General features: G+C 40.5%; 1 protein-coding gene across 4 annotated transcripts in view; it reads left to right on the top strand.

Annotated features, from left to right (window-relative positions):
* Positions 1-12562, top strand: part of SUPT3H (SPT3 homolog, SAGA and STAGA complex component) — a 256330-nt gene extending 243768 nt beyond the window's left edge. For all 4 annotated transcript variants that reach the window (XM_063423657.1, XM_063423677.1, XM_063423687.1 and 1 more), the window contains exon 12: positions 10804-12562. In XM_063423657.1, the coding sequence (XP_063279727.1) occupies positions 10804-10845 (42 nt within the window). In that variant the 3' untranslated portion in view covers positions 10846-12562. The remainder of the gene's footprint in view (positions 1-10803) is intronic.
* Positions 12563-14031: the final 1469 nt, after the last annotated feature.

The raw sequence follows: 14031 nt of genomic DNA, 5'->3' as shown, positions 1-14031 counted from the left end.
TATGAAATTAGGTCTTTGTAGGGGAGGAGTACAGTATGAAGGTTCTGGGTGTGCTGAGTTCTTATTTGCTTCACAAAGTAAATATTACTTTGCCAACCCCCACCCACAACCAGTCAGTCAGAAACCTACCAAAAGGAATTTTCAGTCACATCTAGGAAAGATGTTTTGGAATCCTGTTATTCTCAGCAACCATCCAGTGTCCTTGGGATGACCCATTTGGCCAAGGTGTTAGGCAGGTAAGAAACAGATGGACAGAAAGACATTTAGAAAGATTAAAGATAACTTGAGCTGTACATTAGAGAGACTTGAAGTCTGTGTCCACTTGTGAACCAGCTTTTCCAACATACGATTGTGGAAATAATGTCATTTAAAAAGTATAATGTAACAAAAGACCTTCCCTTCCTTGGAATCCCAAGTCCCTTGGTGCATTTTTGCAGCTCATAACTTGCCCACAGCTCTCTGAAAGTGCAGTGAAGGCTCTGTGCAGGCTGCCCAACGCAGGAGCCTGCGAGGTTTTGGGCAGTGTTCCCACACTCCCAATGTACCACTGGCGTGCTCTGTGCTCATCAGACCCTGCTAAACACAGGAAGGAGTTTGTCTGTCCTGCAGGTAGGAGATGCTGGGGAGAGCAGGACCAGGCCTTGCAGCATGAGTGCTGGCCAGGAGGGGACTGCTCCCTTCAAATGTCCCAACTCACGCCTTGACAAACAAAGCCATCCCCAAGTCCAGCTCCTCATGTGCTCAGCCTATTTCAGCATTGAAATGGAGTTGCAGGAGGTGGTGAGCAGGGCCACTGCCACGCAGTCGGGATCTGGTGCTTTTCACAAATCGTAGAATGATTTAGGTTGGAAGAGCTCTCTAAGATCATTGAATCCAGCCATTAACCCAGCACTGCCAAGCCCAGCACTAAAACCAGTCCCCAGGTGCCACATCTACACATTCACCACTTCATTCTTGTTGCCTATTTTTTCTTTCTTTTACTTGCTTTGCATATATTGAAGAAACCAGGCATTCATAGTCCTTTCTTTTCCAAATTCTCATGGTTAAATCTGGCTTGAATGGGATAAATGTGTCATTACTTGGCCGAGACTGGCCCGATACTTAAATGGGCTGTGACTTAATGCAGAAGCATCCTTCTGTGATTATCACCAATTACTAGTGAAGTGTTAACTGTTCAAAGCAATTAACTGCTCTGCTTTGTATTTTTTACAGGCATATTGCATTCTTTGCATAAGGACTGTGACATTCTGCATGTAATTAAATAACCTTTAATTTCCTCAATTAGAAATGTTTGCCGTCATCAAAAAATCTAATACCTGTATCAATAAATGCCTGGATTAATGTTCAAATTAAGGATGGAGCTTTGTTTTGAAGGATAGGGGCATTTGGATTTCATACTTAGTGAACTATTTTTTAAGTTTGGATTTGATCCTGATTTTCAGAGGGACCAGGAAACCTATTTTGATTCAAGGCTATTTCTAATATAAATGTCATAAAACCCTGTAGTGTATAGTAATTTATTCTGCTGCTAAAATATTGGTTTAACTGGTTAAACTGCCTCAGCACTTGGATTTTTTCTTTAACATGTTGCAGAAATACATGTGAAAGATCGATTGGATGCCATTCTGAGGCCTAATCCTAGGTAATTTATTCAGTTTTACCTGAGAGAAAGGTCCAAATATATGTTCTTCTGGTTTTAATCAGTCCAACTACAATTGATTCAACTTTAGCCTGAATAAGGAGTGAGTAAAAACTGAGCAAGAGCCTCAAGATTTGGCTCTTATTCATTAACCTCAGGGCAGACTTCATTTTGTGTGATTTTTAAGCTATTAAAATGTTGGTTGGCTTCCATTTGAGCTCAAATTCCTAATATCGCCAAATAATTATGTGTAGATGATGAAATGAAAAAACAGGCATGTAGTCTCTAAATGCATTTCAGTCTGGGTGGCTGAAATGGTTCATAACATTCAATGCATGAAAATGGGGTGGATTGAATAAATTAGCAGAATCACAAAAGGAAACCACCATAGGAAATAGTTTTACACGTGTAATCACTGAAATACTCTAGTGAATGTGTCAATCTGTACTAAATAAATATATTTGTTTATAGACATGTTCTGTATTAGCTTCCAGTCTTTCACAGCACTTTGCCAAACAAAATCCCACTAGAAGTAGGATGTTCGCACCCGAGTAGGAGTTTCTTGGATAAATATTTTTTCTATATTGAGACCAAAACCACTTCTACAAATTTCAGACTTTGATTGAAGTAGTATATTTCTTTTGCCTCTTTTTTTTCTCCCTTTTTTTTCCCCCCCTCTTCCCATCTCTTTCACTGGCAGCCACTGATGCATTACCTTAATTCCTCTTACCTCCCACCGCTCCGGTGCGCCGGCGCCCCTCTGCAGACAGAGCACATCAGTCAGGGCTGAGCAGGGCCAGAAGTGGCCACACCCCAGGGCTGCCACCAGCAAAGGGCCTCGGAGCCTGAGAAAATTCCTCTCTTCACAGACCTGAGCTGTTGGTTGGGTTCTCATTTCCCCACTGAAATGCTCTGTTGAATCAACGAGAGAGCAGAGGTGCTGTGGCCTGTGCAGAGAGCGTTTGCAGGATGCTTTCAGGAGGTGGGGGAAAAATGTGTTGCAAAATGTCATTAGATGCTGCTTTTCATTACAATTTCAGCAGTTTTAAGAGAAAAATGTAGTTGAGTTCTGTTGGTTTGCCCAAATAATTTAATTTCAAAGTAATACCTTTGCTCCTCCTATGCAATAGCTGTCAATTTCAGCATCCTTTTCTATACATCTGGTATTTTAACCATTACAATGGAAGCTATACTCCAATGAAAATAATAATTATGGCATAGTATGCAATGTATTTAAAGTGTTGTGTATTAGCTCTGTAATCAGGCAATCCTCAAAAAAGGCTTTTCAGTGAGTGATAGTATTTCTGTTTCAAAGGCAGGGGAAATGGAAGCACAGAGGCACTAAGTGGTTTGTCTGAGGCCACACAGCAAGTAAGTGTCAGAGCTGGGAGCAGAGCCCAGCCCTGGCTCCTGCCCTTGTACTCAGACGACTGTACCACACCATATTGTTTCCAAATAAATTTGCTCTTTAGCTCCTGTGCTGAAGTCATGAGCAGTGGTGACACAGAGGGGGAATTTAACCTCTTCTGTCACTTCCTAGAAAAAACCCTGAGCTTCTACAGCAGTGGAAAAAAAACCTTAAAAGTCCAAATAAAGTCACCCCTGGAGACTGGGAGCCATCCAGGTTGTTTGGTGCTGAATTGCTCTCAGGCTGAACAAGTTTTTATTGTTAGTGGTATATTTTCACATGGGAGTGCTGTGACTTTGCAGTGCCCTGAGTCATAAACCAGAGGTTTCAGTGTTCAATCATACCTAAAGTCTCAAGACTTCCCATTTTAATTTAATTCTCAGACATAATAAAGTTCCCTGTGTACATTATTGTTGCCATACAGCTAAAGCAGTGAGTTGAAGCACATCAGGAGAGGAGAGTTTGACCTTTGAGCAACTCCAGGTGTTTTCACCAGTTTGACATGAGGCAGTAAAAATACAAGTGAGCTAATTGCACTGCTCATGAGGAGATCAGGAACACTCAGGAGCCACTGCGTATCCAGTTGGTGAGGGGATCAAGCTTTCCCAATTATGCTGGGTTCCAACAGGTCAAATCCCTGAAGGTCTGGTGCCCCGTGGAGAGCTGCTGTGTGCTTTGCCAGCAGTGTGTCCTGGGCAGGCAGGTATGGGCCATTGGACCCATGGCAAGAGGAACATGCTGGATTTCAACTTTCTCCCCAGGAGAAGCAGCTGATGCTGTCCAGGGAAGAGTGGTGAGGGAGCCCTGCTACAGGTTTTGCAGCCTGGGGGAAGGGATTCTTCTCCCTGACTGTGAATGGAGAGCAGCGTGTGGTTAAAGCAGGGCTTGGAACAGGAATTTCTATCAGTGTGCAAAGCAGCGTCACTTTTCCTCTGACAATTAAAAAGGATTTCTTGCCCTCAGACAAATAATGTCCATTAAAGCTGGTGGCAGTGATGGGAAAGACTTTGTGAAAATATGTTTGTTTTGCAGAGCTGGCTGCCAAGGATTGTTTTATAGTTCCTTTTTTCCTTCTTTCTCCACTGTTTACAGTACCCTCTGAGAGACTTAAAATGATCCCTCTCTCCCCACCAATTTTGTTCTTTTTTTTTCTTGGCAGACTTTGGTACCCCACTCCCACACCCCAGTTCTTGCTGCAACAGAAGCCATGATCCTTTTGCCCTGTTTTTCTTTTTTACAATACCAGCCCCGCAGCTGAGAGCAGCACTTTCTGTTTAACTGCAGCATTGCAATTTTGGCCAAATACACTGGAGGACAGCAGTACAAGCCTTACATTCTGTTCTCCATCCACTGGTGGTACTGCACAAGGTGTCTGAGAAATTCATTTGGTCCTTGTTTTCCAGTGATCCTACATTTCCATCCGCCTTGGGAATATTGTTTATCCCAGAAGCAGAGAACAACAATAAAAAAGTTGGATAGTTGAGATCTAGACTACGTTCTTTAACAGACTTGGATGATACATCCTGGATATGTCCCATTCCTGTACAGCAGCCTAGTTTTACAGAACTATTTTAGAAGTTTATGCCACTGGCAGATAAAAGGTTGACCAAAGCCCACAGCTGACTTTGCTGAGAAGCATTTTTTGAAGGGTGGTTTATTAGAGTAGTGCTTTTATCACTGCAGGATGTTTGTGGGCGCCTACATGAAGCGTTCTCGTGGTCTCCAGCCCCTTCCTGAGGACAGGTACTCTTGGCATGGACACTGCTGCTGTCCCTGGTGTCTCACCAGGCTGACTCAAGGAACAGACCTGAGGAATGCAGCTGTTGGTGGTTCTTACACCTGACTGAGGTTTCCTGGAATCTAGTGTAAGCTCTAATGTGGTTGGGCTTCCAGGGGGACTTCATGGTATGGATGAATGGATGCTGTAGCTCTCAGCACATTGGTCTGGCCTCATTGTAGATGAAATCCATGAGATTTCATGGCTTGAGATTTCATGGCTTAGGAGGGCAGATCAGCCAGAGCATCGTACAAGTGACTCTGTAATGTGCTAAACCTGGGTGTCCATGGATGCATATTCGGGGTGTGTTACTCATTACTGACCATGTACAAGACATTACGTACATAAAGCGCTCCCTCATCCTCTGAGTAATATCAGACATCTGTGCTTTGGCTGCTGATTAAAGATGGGTTTGTGGAATTAGAGCCTTCAGTGCTATTGTTTTAAATTGGAGGGAGGATTATCCATTATATTTCTATTGTAACATGGATGCACTTTTTATAAAGAGAGTTTATTTCCTCACAAATTTATTTAAACTTAAACAGAAGCAACTAATTCTAAAGAACACATGGATTTTCTTTTTTCAAACAATGTTACTCATATTTTGCCTCTTAAACTAATTATTATTTTAATCTCTAAATAAGCTGACACTTCTTTGCATGTGGTTGGTCTGTTCAGGCTGGGAAAAATTAGAGGAGTAACCTTTTAATCACAGGGATTTTAATCTAGATGTTTTTATGTACAAAGAGTTATGAATCTGTCCGGGGTGACCTATTTGATATTATGGCAAGCTAATGAAATTTCAAAGTTAACATTTCCCAAATAAAATGGAAAGAAGAGAAAGGGAGAAAAGGAGTAGATTTAAAATTAGAGAATCTTGGTGGTTTATGGGTTCCAGGTTATTTCGAATGTAATGAAAGTTAATGCTACATTCTTTTTTCCATCCTGCCAGCCAGTGTCTGATCCAAGAATGTCTCTTACTTAAAGGGCAGGGCTCCCTCCACTGTTCTTAAATAAAGGCTCTCACTCTCTGAGATCCAGCCCTCCCTGATTTTCACAGTAACACTGTAAAGCTGCATGAAGAGAATTATTTAAGGAAAGAAGTTTTGCATATGATTCCCCTATCACAAACCTGGTTTAGTCATATTGTTTGATTTACATTTATGCAAATGTCAGAGAATAGAGTAAAATTACCCAAGGTGGAAAGGACCGTGGCATGTCAGAAACAAGATGTGCCTATTTGCATTTATGTTCAATAATGAAGTTCAGCCAGGGCTTGCTCTTTGATTTGGATGTCTCTGTCTGCCATTCCACTTTATGCACTGTAATTAGACCACTTGCCCACACACATACTAGAGGACACCAAGAAAGGGAGACTTCACGTTTTATAAATGCTGTTCTGTAACTCACTTATACAGGGCTTATAATTCAGGATTTGACATCTCTAAGTGATACAACAGGCCTGCAGTGTGACATTGTGCTTAACTTTAATGCAAGGAGAACTGCAGGCTTAAACCAATGTAGGATTTGGCCCAATAAACTTTGGTGTCTTGGGTGCCCGCTGGAGATGTTTTACCACAGACTTTCCAAATTTTATCCCAAATAAAAATTCAGCATCAGCCCACTCAAAAATCACAGCTGTTTCTTTTTCCTGCCAAAATTATTCTTTCTCATCATGCTACAGCTGTGAAATTATGCACTAGTGTAAATTGTTAACTGGAAATCATTTGTAGCTGAGATGCCTGTTCAAAAGTCTTGGTGTCCTAATCTAGTCTCATTGAGGAGTACTCACACATCTTCATGTTTGGCTAGGACCTGTTTCTGTAAATCACAGAATCACAGACTGGTGTGGGTTAGAAGGGATCTCAAAAATCATCCAGTTCCCACCCCCTTCCATGGGCAGGGCCACCTTCCACTGTCCCAGGCTGTTCCAAACCCTGTCCAACCTGGCCTTGGACACTGCCAGGGATGGAACAACCACAGCCTCTCTGGGCAACCTGTGCCAGGCTCTCACCGTCCTCACAGGGAACTTGTCTTCCTGATATCCAATCTAAACTTACTCTCTTTCAGTTTAAAGACATTTTCTTTCTCCTAAATTGCTAAACCCCACAATTATCAGTCCCTTAAATTGTCCTGTGAACTCTTCAGTAAGCTGTCCCATTTCATGGGACCTACTGTGTGGACACGAATTTTGCTGCCCTTTTCTTCGAGTGGTTCTTTTTGGTCCTTCATAATGACACTGCCTTGGGCTCCCACTACAGGAGAGAAATGTGACCAGAAACAAAGGGAGTAGAAAATGGATGATTTTTCATTAAATTTGAGGATTTGCTTGGCCAAGTTCCCTTGTGCCATGCTGGCTTTTTAAGCTGTTAATTTTTTCTTCTTTCACCAAACTAAGGGCAAAGCAAGATGTTGCTTTTAGACAACTGACAGCAATGAACACTGCCCATCTTTTCTGCTTCACTGTGGCTCCTTTCAGATTGTTGGAAAAAAGCCTGCCTTCACTGATTAAATAATGATACTGTTGCCAAAGAGGATCCCGTGTCAGAATCCAGTGTGCTTTGACAACTTGAAGGAGCAACATTTCCAAGGGAGCATTCCTGTATAGAGGATGCCTGAGAAGGTTCTTCACAAGATGCCTTCATGGGGTAGAATCATAGAATGGTTGGGGTTAGAAGAGGTGTTAAAGATCCGGTTCCAACCGTGCTCTGCCATGAGCAGGGATGGACCCACTAGGTCAGGATAGGACTGGGAAGGAAGGACTAAGAAGCAAAATCATCAAAACTCTCCCCTAAATGGGAGCAGGTAGTAAGAGTGACCTGGACAAGATGAAGGTCATGTTTCTGCTTTCACATTGTCACAACCTGTGCAGCCTCTGGCTCTGGTTGGCAGCAATCTGCTCTTCTATCTTCAAAGAGGTAGGAGAAAAGGAGGAAAGATGTCATGTGATATCAAGGAGCAGCAAGAGTTCCTGTGAGAGCTGGATTTAAAGTAAGGATAGATCAACTTCTGATCAACTTCCATGGCATGGAAGCCATTCTGGGAAGGCAAACTGTCTAATTTGTGCCAGGTTAGGTGATTCCTCCCCATGTCTGAAAGATGGTTTCTTGACTAGCTCTGCACATATTGGGTACAAAGAGGCTGACAGAACTTAAACCATAGCAGAGATTCAGCTACAGCAGGAAAAGTCAAAGCACAGCCTGGTAGTAAATTTTAAGAGAGAACACACAGAAAATTTGGATGCAGTAGACACTTTTCCAAAAAGGGCTCCAGGAGGAACCATGGGCTTATGTTATCTCTTGACAGCAAGACATATTCAGCAAAATGGATACAGCTATTTTAATCCCACATCAAGAGCCTGCATCATCTTCTATCTGTAATTCTGAGCCAAATAATCATATTTTAAAAAAATTTTAAATGTGGATGCTGCCAAAGTGGCATAAAGCACCCAGAAGTGTCATCCAAACCCTGTAAATTATCTCCAACCACATTAAATGTCTGCCACATACATCTAAACTCTTGCAAGGGCACATACACATGTGAGTTTTACGAAAAACATCTTGCTGTTTCTCTTCATGATTCTTGGCATGTAAAGATCTGTCTTTCAGTATCACAAATTCAGCTGTATAGATCTTAAAGATATCTGGTATAACTCAGAAAAATGGGATGTCTGTAAAATACTTTTGCTCTGCATAGAAGTGTTTCGGAGGTTAACCTTTATTATCTAGTAATGTATCAAAATGAGAATGAGTGTTATCTTGTTATGGAATGGGATGAATCAAACTCCCTCCTCTGAAATACTGATTTTCAAAACAATTACCTTTATTCTGAGGCTGAAGGTACAGATGGTTTCTGGGTAAAATGCTTCAGTTTATGGCTAAATTCCACAAAGAAGTATACATCTATCAGAATCACTTTGTCTGGCTTGGGAAGGAAAAAATGTTTTCATTATTGCTGAACTTCATAATGGCTTCAGGAATTTTGTTGGTCCTTTCCAAAGAAAGTGAACTTCAGGCAGAGATTAAAGCAGAGGAAGTTTCAGCCCAAGGGCAAATGTTTCAGAAAGTTTAAAGTATGTGAAAGGGGGAGTGAAGTAGGAAATAGTTTTCAATCCTAACTATAGCCACACTTGTTGTAATATATCACTAAATATAGACTGGTAGGTGTGCCCAGCTCTCCAAAGGTGTTATCCTGTGTGCCATGAAACTGGCTTCTGAAATGACCTTTGCAGGGATATAACTGACTGTACAACACTGCCTGTGTTGGAAAATGTTAAACTTTATTATTTCCCAGGTGAACCCAGCCAAGCTCAACTTTGCTTCACAACCAAAATTCCTCTCACAAAATGCAACCTTTTATCTTTCATGTAGATCCAGCTTTTTACTCAGGATCATTTGTCTCCAAGCAAACTGCACAGTAGTCCTGAATATTTTGTTTACAGTTAAAGGTTGTCACTTGGGTTATAAAGCCCTGTGAAACTATTGGGGTCAAGCAGCTAAAAATATTACTTTTGCATCCACTTCCAAATGCCGGCCATAATGGTTTGGACAAGCTGAACATCCAAACTGCCTTGGACTTTCTCTCTGTGGTTGTGGGAATATATTGGATCCTTTCAAAATTATTGGCTAGTCTGTTTTGGGCATTTCATGTTTGGGTATAGAGTCTTTGGATTTATTTTGTGTTTTGTTTGTGGTGGTACTGTCATGTCTTGGCTGTATATCCCAGAGCTGATGTTGTGCTCTTTGACTTTAATGCCATATGCTGCTAGATCTCCAGACTGAAGTGTGGTGTTAATGTAAAGGATGCTGTAATGAACATCTTGTACATATTTCCTTTTGCATATTCACTGTCTGTAAAATGTCTCTCTCAATACATCCTTGCTGGTTTTGAAATGATTTCTTTACAGTTCAGTATAAATGCTATTTATATCCAAAGTTGTTTGAGGTTATCCTTTACTCCTAATGTTACTCTTAATTCTAGTTTAAGGGAGAAGAAATTGATCTGTCTGAAATTAATTAGGAAATTGGTAGAACCACTAAAAATGGTGGTTATATATGGCGCTTCCTAAGTGCTTCAACTGAAGAAGTACAAAATAAATCTGACCAAGCACTAACTGTAATGAAATAGTTGACTACATTTTCTTTTTTAAAACAGGATGACTGCTGAAGGTGAACCAAATAAAGCAAAACTATTTAAATTGCTTTACTTTTTTTAAGATATTGTTAATAGAAAAAAAAGGTATTTTTTAAGCTGAGAATATCTCCTTACATTATAGGGTTTCCAGTGACATTAAAAGGTATAGTTTCCTATATTGATTCAGAAAGAGCTGTTAAAAATGCATGAAAGGTATTTTAGTGTCACAGGATCTTTTAAAATTATTTTCTCAAGTGCTACTTAACTCCTGTGCTTCTTTACCATTGGAAACACGTCATCCCAGGTTACAATATATGGGATATCAAATTATTTCCTACTGACCAGAGAGTCTCTAAGATTAATTTGAGTTTGGAGTGGTGGGGATTATGCCAGTGTCTGTTTATATAACTTTAGACTCAAACTATAAATTAGGTTTGGAAAACTGCAATTATTCAATAATTTATAGAGTATTCAGGCAGTTTAGAAATGATTCTTAAGCATGGTGAGTACAGAATACGTGCTTGTAAAGGACAAACAGATTCAGCATAATGGTGTATTTTTGTCCTCATCTATTTTGCAGGCAATTAACAAAGGAGGATGTTACATTTTTGCCTATCTCTTGCACTCCTGAAATAGTCACTAACCACTTGTTAACCACACTGATTTTTTAATAGACAAAGTGGTTGCTTACAGCTTCCCCACCAGAAATGTTAAGATTAAGCACACTATTCGATTGCAGCCAGAATAGCCTACAAAACAGGAAGAAAGCCTTGCCTTTCTCTCTGCCTCCTTCCCTTGTTTAAGCTGATGTGATAATTCACTACAGATTTTCTCTCTCCCTGACAGAGTGCCTACCGCAGGAATGGGATGACTTTTCTTGCCTGCTGATGTGGATGTGGCTGCAGCAACAGGAAAGACAGTATTATATTAAGGTGATTTTCTTTTCCCCTCCATGGAAGGAAAAAAAATACAAGCTCCAATGTCTCCATGTACCAGTGAGTGGGCTGGTTTGTTGTGACTATCTGCTGGCTGTCTCTGTCTCTTTTTCCAGCCCCCTCAATCGTTATTCTTGTTTACTAGCTGGAACATTTAGCTAATTAATGGCAGGATGTTTGGGATAGAGTGTAGGTGGACAAAGAATGTAGCTCAGACAATGCTGGAGTTTGCAGGGGACTTTCTGACTGCCATGTCATTTTTATTTAAGTGTCTGGAAGTCTGTATGTTCTCCAAGAGATGTTTTTTTGTAAAGCAGGATGGGGCAGGAAGAGGCCAGAGATAGACTGGGTTGTGTTGGTTTCTTAGGTTGTATAAAGGTTATGTAGTTTTCTTTGCAATTTTTACCAAAAGGAAAAGTATTTTCCACTAATTTCCACTTGTTTCTCCCAATTAATGTAAGTGTGCACAGAGTATAGCCTGGTTTAATCCAGTGAGGGGATTTTGATGACAGCCATACCAAGTTTGGATGCAAAGATATTCAGAAAAAGTTCAGGTAAACTAAACTTTACCAGTTGGAGACTTGGCTTTTTGCAGACCCAAAGATGGGCAAAGTGCTCACGCCCAAATTTTCCATATTGGCATCTCCTAAGGTTTGAGCCATCATTGTCCAAAATCAAAGAAAGCCTTTGCAGTGACTTGGCACTGGATTGGAACACTATTTGGAAAAATACATTCTAAAATGTTTCAATAACTGTGTCTGTCTCAGTGGTTCTAGGCAAGGGCTTAACGTTGTGTACTTGCTCAGCGTTTGCTGCAGGAAGCAGATGTTGTCCCAGTTGTTGACAAAGGCAGCATTACTGTTGGATTTGGTTAAAGAAGAAACCAGCTCTTTTTGCCTTATTTTTTTTAATATATATTTTAGCTAATGTTGTTTGTTTCCAAGATTTTTTTTTTAAATCTCAGTCCCTGCCTGTATGCTTGCTCCTGTCCCTTTGCTCCCCCAGCCTTTGCTGGCCTCACAAACACATTCATTTTGTCCCATAAAACCTGTACAAATATAGAGCTAACCACGTTGATGCCTGAGCAGAGAAAAGGGCTCCTGCTTCAGCCCTTCACCAGGATCTGCTGGCACATCCTGCTGCTGTCCCTGTGGTACCCACAGGTCAGGGGTCTTCTTCAGCTGCCCTGAGCTCAGGCTTGGAATCCAACTTAAGCCTCAGGTTAATACAGAACACTCAAGGGATCAAGAGGAGAACAGCAAAGTATTTTATGTAGTGCAGCCATCCTCCTCCTTTGTGCCTAGTATGTGAGGTCTGAATTTTCACTCCTGCTCTGTGCTGTTGTGGTTGTTTGTAGGTGGTTTTGTTGTCCTGCTCTTCTGGACCTGCTTGCTGAAGCTTTAAATATATGTGTATTTTTTTAAATAAATGGAAAAATGTCTTTTTGCAACCAAAATATTGTAAAAGTGAACATCATGCATTCAATATTGCTGTCCTTCGTAAATTCCCTTTCCCTTTCGTCTGCTTATGCTTCTGTTTTCTGAAAATTTTGTGTGTGTAAAGGAGTAAAAGTAATGTGTACAATGTATTAAGCGAGGGAAGGGGGAAGTTTTCTGATGTTCCATTTGTGCTTCTTGAAATATATGATTAAAGTTTCCTTTTTATCATCACTCTTTATTTTTGTTGGCATCCTTAATCATGGAAAATTATATGCTTGCTGTAAACATCCAGACTTTTTTAAAAGGACACCAGCATTTATTGTATTTGGTTTCGATCTGCAGGGATACAGACAGAAGAAACCATTTCAGGCACAGGGTACTGGAATCAAAATTCCTTCTGTTGCTGTCTCTCTCCCAGATTTCACATTTTAAAATATGCATAAGCAGGAAAAATGCTGGCACTTATTTTTTACTGGTCTCCTTAAAGTCCCAAAGAATGAAGACTCAACATACATTTCTCTCAGAAATATGACAGATCATGTTTTTGTTGGTCTGCTGTGTGTTTGTCTATCTTGAACAGCCTGACAGGCAATTATTTATAAAATCTGGGTTTGCCCAGTAAACCCATATAATAACCTTTCACTTCTCTGCACAAGTCAGGCAGCTGAATTTAGAGTCAAACAAGGTATGTTATGTGTCCCTATCTTGGTCTAACCCAGTTTATTCTTATTTGGGGAAGGAATCACTTGTTTTCTCATCTTCAGAGTTTTCTTTAATTCTTTTTAAAACAAAAATATAACCAGTGATACTTGTGCTTGCTGCTCTTGGAGTGTTTCTTAGCACCACTTCCCATACTGCAGAAACAGAGATGTATGTTTAGGCTGGTACTACTCATTTTTATTATATATAAAATTCAGCGTGAGATTGAATGAATAGCTTTACACCTCTGTAATTTCAACTTGCAGGTCATTTCTATTCTTAGCCAGGTTTATAGGTACTGAATCAGGTTATATTGATTATTTCACATTAGTTATCTGAAGAAGGGAAACTTCAGTTTCAGTAGGAATAGAACTGTAAATCATATGGGAGTGTGAGTTTTGCTCTCAGCTCATTGCCTGCCTCGCTCTGTGGTTATACTACCTGGTTTTTCAGTTTTTCTTCCAGCCATCCACAAAACAGGGGTAATAATTCAGCTTAAAACTTGTCAGAGGTGAGGGAGCCACAACACAAATTTCTGGTTGAGTTTCATCTTATTTCCTGGTCCATCCTCTATCAGTCTTTCCTCTGAGAAAAATCAAACCTTTAAAAGGCTTTTGTCTTTGTCTGGAAACTCAGAGAAGTTGACAGTGCTCCAGATATTTCTCCAGAGACACTCAGGACCCTCCAGAATGTGCCCTCCTGGATTTTCAAAGCACACTTCTCTTTGTCAAGTCTCACTGAGGGGGGAAATAAAAAAAAAAGTGTTTGGGCATTTCTTGGGTGTGGATAAACCTTTGTGTTACATTAAGGTTCTGCCATCAGCTATGTGTAGATCTCATAAAATGATTTATAGTTTCCTGTCCAGCTCATAGAGAATGCTTCATGGTACATAAACACTTCTAATAATAAATTCAGAATAAATAGATAATGACATTAGTCACAAGTCCAACTCTAGCTGAAACTTAAACAGTTACGGGGTTGGGGATGTTTTTGCCTGAATG

The sequence above is a fragment of the Prinia subflava genome, chromosome 2 (assembly GCF_021018805.1).
Source record: "Prinia subflava isolate CZ2003 ecotype Zambia chromosome 2, Cam_Psub_1.2, whole genome shotgun sequence".
In the NCBI taxonomy this organism is placed as follows: domain Eukaryota; kingdom Metazoa; phylum Chordata; class Aves; order Passeriformes; family Cisticolidae; genus Prinia; species Prinia subflava.
This window is presented reverse-complemented; position numbering and strand designations above follow the sequence as displayed.